The sequence below is a fragment of the Micropterus dolomieu genome, linkage group LG11 (genome assembly GCF_021292245.1).
Source record: "Micropterus dolomieu isolate WLL.071019.BEF.003 ecotype Adirondacks linkage group LG11, ASM2129224v1, whole genome shotgun sequence".
In the NCBI taxonomy this organism is placed as follows: domain Eukaryota; kingdom Metazoa; phylum Chordata; class Actinopteri; order Centrarchiformes; family Centrarchidae; genus Micropterus; species Micropterus dolomieu.
The window spans coordinates 9,081,540-9,092,183 of NC_060160.1; the positions used below are offsets into that span (position 1 = coordinate 9,081,540).

The following is a 10,644-nucleotide window of genomic DNA, read 5'->3' on the forward strand; positions in this document are numbered from 1 at the left end:
ACTCTTGACAGCAATCTCAAATCAGACAAACCATATACCGTATGTAAGCATGAAGTGCTGAGTAGACTTGTGTTTTTCATTTTTCAGTGGAGTCTGAGTCCAGAGGCAGAGCTCTGAATCCTCGCCATGGCCGACGTGCTGGAGAGCGGTGGGTCGGGAGCCGTCAGAGTGGCCAGCGTGGATTGGCAGAAACGCTGCATCGCTCTGGAGATGCAGCTGCTGAGGTTCCGGATCCAGGCTGGGAAAATCCGAGAGCTGCTGGCAGAGAAGGTAATAGCGAACGTCATCATGCATGGGAACTATAGCAAGCAGAGTTTTTCTAATAAGGATTTCAGTCTTCTGGAGCCAGTTGCACCAACTTTTCATATGTTCAAACATAGTTATAATGTAAGTGTTTATTAAGTGGAGATGAACACAATAATAAATTAAAACAGGACGCACCACAGATACTAGTTCTTACATAGAAACAAGTTGCTAATCTATATTTAGACCCAGAAACTGCCAGGTGTCAGTGTTGTGTAGTAAAGTATGCTAAATGAGCTAGCTTATCTGACAAAACTAACATAAGCTAGCTAAAATACAGTATAAAAGAGTCAACATGGAATATGTATATGCAGTATAGCTGACCTGAAAATTGATCAACATACTGTTAAATTAAAATAAAAACAATATAAAATAATGTATCATCAATTGTGTCAGTTATGTTATGTTCGGCATGTCCAGTCTGATATTTTCCTTCATACTACCAACTCTGAAACTTCTCTATGTATAAAAAATAAAACAGATTGGCAGTTAAGTTTAATATATTGTTGTCTAAAACTATCAATTTATATCTCGTGACGCTGACTTCTAGTTTACAAAGTTGATTGCTTTTTGTTTTGCATTTCACGCCTTTTATTATAAAGCAATAGTGGACATGGGGATTTGCTATTCATAGTCATTTTCTCATCCCTAAACCATGAGGGCACCCCACAGCTGTAGCAAACTCCCAATACTGTTGGTGTGTAAGTGAAAGTGGCAGGTTTATCGTAAAACACTTAAAGGAATGGCGTAGGAAGTTCAGAAACATTTATGTAAGGACAGAAGGAAAAGAGAACTGGATTTTCAGTAAGATTTTGCTTGCTTTGTTCAGCTTAAACTACAGCACGTGTCACATGTTTGAACTGATGGTTTTGACATGACTCTTATTCGGCAGTTGTAAACTGTCGGCCACTTTCATCTGCAAAAGAAACCATGCCACAAGATATTCTGACCAAATACTGTGAAGAAGTCAGTTTCTCATCATCTTCCTCTTCTGGCGGTGTTTTGCGCATAAAGCAAGTGAATCAGTTAGAAATACAGGTGTGGGTGACTGTATGTTTATGTGTGTGCATAAAGACAGATGAGATTACTCAGCTTATTTGGTAAACATTTGGTCCACTCATTCTGTGTCATTAGGGGTTGGCTGCAGTTTCATCCAAGATGAATATTTAACATTTAAATCATCGTTCCTGCTGCTTCCCCTCAAGTTGGGGAAATAACCACCAGCCGCCGGCCAAATGCTTGTAAATTCGTGGCTGTTGTAAAGCCTGACTACCAGACACTTTGGAAAGTAATCAGCTGTCATCAGGAGGTTCAGCTCTACTCTGAAGATTTGTTGGTAAAAGAGTGGAAGTGTTTGGATTAGGGGAAGGAGGAATGAGTGTATTAGCAGAAAAACTGTTCTCCTGTCTTGACTTTTCTGCAGTTTTCAGTTCAGTTTTCTTCTGTAACTTCACAAGTGGCTGTTCTTTATAGACTCGTATAGCTTGGAACTGCTTTTGTTTTGAGTGTCACAGTTGTATGCTTTCTGTATCATTTCTAATTCTGGAGTAGTAGTGTGGTTCAGTCAGTCCGCGGGATGTTTACAATCCAAACATAACCCCGTGTCTGATAAGGGCAGGACGACTCCCTGCTGTGTCCTCTGGCAGGTTCTGTCAGACCTCCAGCTTGACTGTGAGATCCAATGCAACACACACACAAACATTTATAACTTAGAGTCATTAATAAGTAAAGTCATTAATAAAGGCTTCTTCCACAACAATATTTTTGGAGGAGGATCCAAAACCAAAGGGATTTTTCCCAAGTTAGCAGGCTAATGAACAGATGAATCCTACATACGCTAAATAATACTAGAGCACCTAATGTGTAATAATCTGCAGCTGAAAATTGTCCTTCAACAACTGCTTTCTCCTGCTTTAGTAACATTTACTGAAAGCTACAGTGTCCAGCTTACTCAGCCTTTTTTAAATGAAAGTACACATTTGTGAGCTGTTTTTGAAGATTTATGTCTTCAGTAGGACAAAGTGTGCTTGGGGCTAAGTGCCACAGAGAGGGTATGGAAGTCAGCATGTACTAAAAGGTGGAGGGATTGTGAACGTATTGTTGGTTTTGGTCTTTTCGTGGGATTTTTTTCAACATGTCCTTATACCACTGGCGACCTGTCCAGGGTGTACCTCGCCTTTCGCCCAATGTAAGCTAGGATTGGCTCTAGCCCCCTGCGACCCTGTACGCGGGATAAGCGGTTGACGATGGATGGATGGATGTCCTTATACCTAAACAAATAAATAGGTTAATTGTCAAGTGTCCCAAAATGATATATATGTCTGTACAAGTAAACAACATATGATTGTTCCCCAAAACGACATGTACAAGTGTTGGCAAGTACCAGTCCAGTGAAGGGGTACCGGACTATTAGTGAAATAAGTAAGTCATGTGACCTAAGTCACATGGCATTTAAAACATCGTAAATGTTGTGAAACGGTGGTAGTTTGGTTGGATTTAGGCAACAAAACTTCATGGTTAGGTTTATGAAACGCTCGTGGTTTGGGTTAAAATAAGTACATTACATAAGTCATATACAAAATGTTATTTAAAAAATGTCAGCAATGATTTCTTTTTACACGAGACTCAAACCTCAGTCTCCTAAGTGAAAGTCCTTTAGTTTGACAAATCCATCGACTCCACCACCTCCTTACACAGATGCTCTTTATACAAACCAACCTGACTTCTTCCATCACTAGAGGTTATGGCTTAACAAAAAACGTAAATATAAGATATAATAATTAACCTTTACGGCTGTTTTTCTGGCGAGGACGGGCTGGATTTTTTGACCGTAAGAAAAATGTAGACTAATGCCAGCTTTATCCCTTTCTAATAAAGCCATTAGTTGCAGCTTTCCTCATCTTAATAGAAGTGGTACCCACACTCACACATACACACTTACGCTTAGCCCCATGTCATTTCAGCCATTAAGATAAGAATGGAAGTGAGTTCAAGCTTTCTGAAAATGGACTAATTACTGTCCTTCACCCCTCTCTCGTAAAAACATTCAAGTTAATACCCAGCACAGTATTTATTGTTAAATGTCCTTTTTGGCCATTAAGCAAAGAAAAGGAGTTCCACTTCTTTCTTTTTTAATAGGCTAATCAATCTTCCACATTTGTCTTTCTCTTATAAACATGCATGCATATGCATTCTGATACAAATACACGAGAGCGATGTTTAAGGCCCGTACTGCTGAGTGTGTTTTTCTGAGTTTTTTGGGGGGTGTGGGGGTGTTGAGTGACTACCATTCCGTCATGTTATTGCTGTTTGGAAAGTCTGCTTCACGCTCTTCATCCCCTCTCTTGCCAAGTTAGGAGTGTTTTGCGCATTGACCCACTTTGGTATGGAAAAACATGAAGAAAAAAGTTGACGTGGTTGCCTGTGACATGGCATTTATCCGCAGAGCCTGACTGTGAGTGAGGGGAGAAGAGAGAGAAGGAGATGCCCCATTTGCCTTGTGAGGAGTGTAACAGGATGAGTACTCCATTTAAGAGTTTTTTGAGTTTTTATTGTGGATAAGGAAAGTGCAATCGACAGCTGTCAGCTGGTGGCTTATAAAAACAGAAATTTCCCCATACAGAAATGACTGGAAGAGAGCGGGAAGCAGAGATAGAGATAGAGATATATATGTGTGTGTGTGTGTGTGTGTGTATGTATGTGTGTATATATATATATATATATATATATATATATATTTTCTTATGCCGTAGTGACAATACATAATTTGGCCCAAAAAAGCATTACAGTCTGAACATGTCTTCTACAGGGAATGACCTTTAAGAGAAGAGGAGAACGACTTTATCGAAATCCTCATTGAGGCTTTTGGGAAACAGCGTTGAGGAAATTCATCCAGAAATTGGTTTAGAGTTTCAAATGTACTTATTTTCGTCCCAGAATATAGAAATACCTCACTCAGAAGAATTTTTCAATTGAGCGGTATTCCCCCTTCAAGGTTTTCTTTCATTACTTGGATAATCTAATACTGAACAAATTACATTAATCTCTTCTATAAGCCTCATGTGGCTCAAGGAGCAAAATACTGTTGTTTGACTCAGACCATTGGTATCAGTCGGCGAGGATGACTCCCGAAAGGTCACTGGGTTCACAATCGTGTGTATAAACATTTATTTTCATGAGGGGCTTTTTTTTTTTTGGATCATCTCATATTTTTTTTAATAGTTCAACTGCCTTAAGATTGTTTTTCATTTTTAGGTTTGTTAGCTTTAACCCTCTGAGGGTTGTTGGTTAAGAGTTTGCGAGGTTTTATGCTTTTGTCTTGTATTTTACTTGTGTTTGTATGAGCACTTTATCAGCTCTCTCACTCATTAAAATACCCTCTGTTTTGTCTCCATGTCAATATCTATTTAATGTAATTCTTAGAGAAAATTATTTGAAATTACGTGCTGATGTCCCACATGCTTTTATTTTACTCTTTCTCTACCAGTGCCTTATTTCCCTTTCCTGTCTACTCTCCCTCCCCTCTTTTGTACAGGGGTTTTAACATTAAATCATTGAGCTAAAGTCATTACTAACCATCAGCTGTGCACAAGGGTTAATGATTAAATTTAAGGGACAGGCAAAGCACTCAGTGAACTGATACTTCACAGAGAAACCAATATCGGATGACTTTTTTTCTGCCTTTTCTACTGTATGTGTGACCTGTGTTGCCAATGCTTACAAGTAAACAAAGACCAGCTTAACCGACAGATTTTCAGATCCTGATCGCATGAACTGTTTAAAAAAATTGAGGGGGTGAAATTGAAGGAAAATTATGACTGAATAACCAGGATAATCCAATCTATAGGATCAGATCTCTTGTCTGTTAGTGTCTGGCAGTAACGGTAAACACTTATTTAGCTGTGAAAGATCTATTAGCTATCTGGGGAGCAGATGATCTGGTGTCTGTAGCCAGCCCTCATCTTATCTCCACCTCCCTGGATATTATCTGTCCCTCTGGAATCCATACTACAAGACAGAGGGTGCCGACACTTTGCTTCCCCACAAGCTAATTCTGCAAAACTCAATACAAAAACAAAATTGGTGGTGCAGTGGTTAGTACTGTTGCTTTACAGCAAGAAGGTCGTGGGTTCGAACCCCGGTCGTCCAGGCCTTTCTGTGTGGAATTTGCATGTTCTCCCCAAGTCGGCGGGGGTTCTCTCCGGGTCTAAATTGTCCTTAGGTGTGCATGGTTGTTTGTCTATGTGTGGCCCTGCGATGGACTGGCGATCTGTCCAGGGTGTACCCTGCCCTTTACCCGAAGTCAGCTGGGATTGGCTCCTGCCCCCTGCGACCCTGTACGCAGGATAAGCGGTTGACGATGGATGGATGGAAGATTACCCATCGCTCTGTTATTTTCAGTTACATTTTCAGCTAAGAGGCACAGGGTAAGATTGGTGATATTAAATGTTTTTGTTATTGTCAACTAATTTCATGAAAAGACAAAAACCAACAACGCATTAGTTTCTCTCACTACTTTTGAGAATGACTCTTAACCTCAAGCCCATTTCTTCCTTCTGAAGATTTAAGTCACAAATCCCATCCATCCATCGTCAACCGATTATCCTGCGTACAGGGTCGCGGGGTAAATAACAAATATGTGCTTTAATTTAAAAAAATGGGTAAATCATTTCCTAAAACAGCTTTGACACTGTAGTTTTTAGCAAAAGTTACTCAAACAAGAGGAATTGTGCATTTATTGGGGACAATTTTTCATCACGGATTTGGTGCTCTATTGAGTATTTGCAGCAGCAGGAGGAGACGTATTGTTTGTGGGATTGACTCCAAATTAACTACAGTATCAATGTTCTAGTAATGGTGGATGTTATCCAGTGATCCTAGAAAAATCAATTAATTGTTGGCTTTAGTTGTTTAATGGGATTTGTTGACAGTAAGGAAAATTCAGAGACTTATCCTTAAATCAGATGATAAATGCAACTCAAACTACTAATACAAAGCTTTATGAAACATGACTTCCACCTCATCCATTTTCAGCCTTCTCAGCAGCAGAAGCTACTGTGTTGCACTGTGGCCTGACAGATGCTGTATTGCAGGCATAGTTGGGTCATGCCTGCTCAGCGATTCAGGCCTCAACAGTTGCACTCTGCAGTATCTAAACCAAGATATAAACTGACAGCCCTAGCTTACACAGTCTGCATCTGTACCTGATAGCCTTAAGAAGCCAGTTTGTTACCTTCAGATCACCAATTTGACTGCTCAGACTGTGTAGGAAGTCACAGTCAAAGTAATGGATAAAAAGGTTAGCTAAATGTAGTGGATAAACAGTTAAGATAGCTAAAGCACTTAATTTTCCGGTGAAATAACTAATAATAATAGCAAATAAATGGTTGAAAGAGCTTCTGCCACTAGTAGAAATGCAAACGTGACCCAGACAACCATGTACAGTTCAATTGTAGTTGTATCAGTTTTTTGAAGGAATGTATTATTTTGTATGCAAAAACATTTCATACAGTAAATAATGTTCAGCGACATCCATTAAAAATCAACATGGCAGGTGGTGTTGATGAAGGAGTTCTCGAGTTCATCTAAGAGGCTCTGTGGGAACATGGTCATGGTCTCATCCTTCTACTCAACTGCCAAAAATTTCCCTAAGGAAGCCACTTAAACCCCAGTTGTGATGCTTAAGCTGTTCTCTGTGAGAAGCTTCCCAGTCCTGATCTAAACGTTCTCTCAAACAAAATTTGAATTTGAGTGACCTGAAAGACTTGTGCTTTGCCTCTTGCTTAGTTCTCTTACCTCAATGAAGTTAATGTATGACCTTTGGCTTCATTCCTTCTCCTTCATATACACAAACATACACCTCCACTTGGCCTCTTTGTCAGCTTCACACTCGCCATGCTAGCTCACACTTCACATCCCATGACTCAAACTGGATGTGGCGGCTTTCAGGCTGTCTTCTGATGACCACTTCTCACATCTGTTATACGTTTTGACTTCTGAGGTACTTTATGTTTACTTAAAGTGCTTGTTTGCCTCTCCTATTTTTGTTTTTTGAACGGAGGACAAGGCGCTGTTTGCTCCTTGGCTCAACTTCGTTAAATCCTTTGACTCACGCTGAAGGCTTTTGACCTCGAGGTGAAGAGTCATCCAACCACTAACCATCAACATGCGCTCTGGCTCTAGCGAGTGTGAATTTGGCTGCGAGGAAGTGTTTAAATGTTGTGAGTGGTGGATTCTGGGAACTCGGGGGGGCCTTTTGTGGAGGTGACGAGAAGGGAGAAAGAACGAAACAAAGGGAAGGGAAACAAAGATGGAGGGAGGAATTCAAATGCATCTCTCAAGCAGAGTGAATCCATTAGTGTGTGTGTGTGTGTGTGTGTGTTCTCCTTTCACCTGGGTCACTGAACTCAGAAGAAATGGAGTCCTGGGTTAAACTTTGCAGATGTGTGCTTACTTGCAGGATGGATGGTGTTTGCCCTTGAGAGCATGAGTATGCATGCTTGCACAAAAGGTGACGCAAGTTTGTGCACACATGCATAGTAGCATTCTTGTGAAAGATTTTCACCCTCCTCTGATGACCTTTCTGCTGCTTCTGCAGAATGTCTATGCACCTCCTATGTAAATATCCACACGCCTTTCTTGTTCTTTGTTAAGCAAGATTCTCTTCACTAAGAATTCTTTCCTAACACGGTTGGTTTTCTTTAAATGAAATTTAACTCTTGAGGAATCTCTTTTGTCTCTATTCCAGATGCAGGAGCTGGAGCAGAGGGTGATGGAGGCTGACCAGCGGGCTGAGAGTGCTGAGAAACAGGTACAGGGGCAGCTCTCATCCTTTAGACCACTGTTTGTGAAAAATTAAAGGATAATTCCTCTTTATTAACAACTTGGATCTTATTTTCTTGTAATTTTGGCCATCATAGCATTGTACTCACTGAGTCCAACATGGCAAGCAACATGCGCAATCATGTGGTCACACAGGTTGTAAACAAACCCCCAGGTTAGCTAAACCTTTTTTGAAGAAAGAATATGAAGTTGAGCTATAAAATTATTTCCAAAATGTTTGTTATTACAGACTATCTTCCTGGTTAAACTTTGAAAGCCCTAAGTAAGCACTTGCACCAAAGCTCTCTGAACATGCTTTTGGGATCCAATTTCTCATGATATATTTTTTTCTCTTGTTCCTTTTTGAGTTTAAATGTAGTTTTTGTAAGTCGCTTTGGACGTATTTGCTAAATGTAGGTAATGTAATGTAATATTCCACACCCACTCACATCTAGCTTTTGTCTTCAGTGGGAAATGGTACAATCTGCATGTATTGTTGGGTCAAATGACTCTGCAGTAGTTGTGATTATTTAACGGCTCCAGCTTCGATGGGCAGTGATGGAAACTTATAAATACTATGTGTAAATAGGCTGTAAAAAACAATAAATAATGTTCCTGGCTATGGGAATAATGTGTTCTTTGTACTGTGCAAGATGCAAAACTTGCAATACAGCAAGGTGAGATAGATTTTCCTGATTCGCGGGGAGGAGGAAATAGGGAGACTGGCAGTGTGAGACAGTGCTAGTATACAACAGCATATTGAAAATGCTGAGTGAAAGAGGCATTGATTACAGCCCAAGGCAAGTAGCAAACAAATTAGAAAAAAATATCTTCCAGTAAAAGAAAAAAAAGTAATGCTTTCTACTGTTTCCTGTGCATTTGTGCATAAGAAAGACTGATTTGTGATTGAAAGCTTTGGAAAAAGCTTGTAAGTGGGCCTTGAATCAAGATTTTTTTTGTTTGTCAAACTACCGATTATAAGATCAAGAATGAACTTTCATGCTCAACATTGTGGATGTAAGAAAAAATCCTAAAATTGGTATCCATACAGTCATACAGTCAGTTGGATTTTGTTGGACTGCTAACCACTAAGTAGTACACTCATACAGCACAGATGACACACCACTCTGTCTCTCTTACTCTTGTGTTCAATCTCCGATTTGCTGTCATTACTGGCTGTTCCAGGTGTTTTCTGTAGGTGGTAATTAAATGGTGCTCTTTCTTTAAAAACAAGAAATACCTATGGGATTAGGCAGCTTTTTCTCATCAGAGTTTGCAAAAAGTGCCCCTTTTTTTGTGCCTCTCAAAACTAAATGAAAGCATCAAATTTGAGCTTTCTTTTTGCTGTGTTTGTGTGTTCACTCCTCTAATTATGCATTTCAGATCCATGTCATGGAAGAAAAGCTGAAGTCTGCAAACATACAAACCAGCGAATCAGAGAGCTCGTTGTACAGAAAGTATCAAGACCTAACCAGTCAGGTTCAAGAAAAAGATGACGCGATAAAGAGGTTAGAGATGCAGCTGGAAAAACAGGTATGAATGGAGCTGTCAGATAAAGAACAGAAATGTCCATTTATGTTCATAAAATGTAAGTTGAAATAATCCACCAACTTTGTTTTCTCTGACTAAAGATCTTAGTCAGAGCCCAGGAGGCAAAAATTATTGAGGAGAAAGCCGCCAAGATTAAAGACTGGGTCACCTTTAAGCTTAGACAGGTAAGCTCACACATGTATAGATACACCCCTGACTTAAGTTAGAGCCTCTGGGAAAGCCCTCACCCTGCAGAGAGACATTATCTGTGGCAACAAGAGATGCTTATGACTGAAAGTGTAATATCTACAGCTGTTTATATGCCTTTGTTCTATCTGCAAACATAGGATTTGAAAATGCTCATTTATAAATGACGACCCAATGAAACACTCTAATTAAGCAGTTTTAAGAAGCATAGCACTTACTTGAAAATTCATATCACAATATCAGGTTTACTGTTGAGTTAAAACAAACTACTCCAAAACTACACTATTTAATTCCTTTCAGTGTAACAGTTGTATATGGCTGCTAAAAGTTGTGGTTTAAGACGTATATGTGCTTTCTTGCAGATGGAGCAAGAGAACCAGCAGCTGAAAATGGCCAACCTGAAGCAGACAGAACAGATGGTGCTGCTGCAGGACAAACTACAAGGTTAATACTGCTTTAGGTGTTTGGTGTTGAAAAACTGCACTATAAATTGTACTGTGCCAGCAGTGCCAACAGAAGCAGTGAAGTGTAGAAGAAGCGAAAGGTAATACCTTCATTTTATATATTTTTAGGCTGGTTGTTTTATGCCAAAATACTGCACTCTTTCTTTTGATAATTTTCAGCATCTACAAACAGAATTGCAGGTGTCTGTCTGTGCCACTGCTGTTAACATTTATATTGAAGTCAATATAACATATTAATCTACAATTTAATACATTTAAATGTGTGTTGTAATGGAAGCCAGTCACAAAGATCAGCTAAGCTAATTGCTGTTAGCAGGAG

At 39.6% G+C, this 10,644-nt stretch overlaps 1 protein-coding gene across 1 annotated transcript in view; it reads left to right on the top strand.

Annotated features, from left to right (window-relative positions):
- The window catches only part of LOC123979380 (codanin-1-like), a 119,769-nt gene that overhangs the window by 94,741 nt on the left and 14,384 nt on the right, over window positions 1-10,644 (top strand). The window contains exons 5-10 of the mRNA XM_046063287.1: window positions 88-270; window positions 8,051-8,113; window positions 9,508-9,657; window positions 9,756-9,839; window positions 10,224-10,305; window positions 10,369-10,405. Of these exons, the coding sequence (XP_045919243.1) occupies window positions 127-270; window positions 8,051-8,113; window positions 9,508-9,657; window positions 9,756-9,839; window positions 10,224-10,305; window positions 10,369-10,405 (560 nt within the window). The 5' untranslated portion in view covers window positions 88-126. The remainder of the gene's footprint in view (window positions 1-87; window positions 271-8,050; window positions 8,114-9,507; window positions 9,658-9,755; window positions 9,840-10,223; window positions 10,306-10,368; window positions 10,406-10,644) is intronic.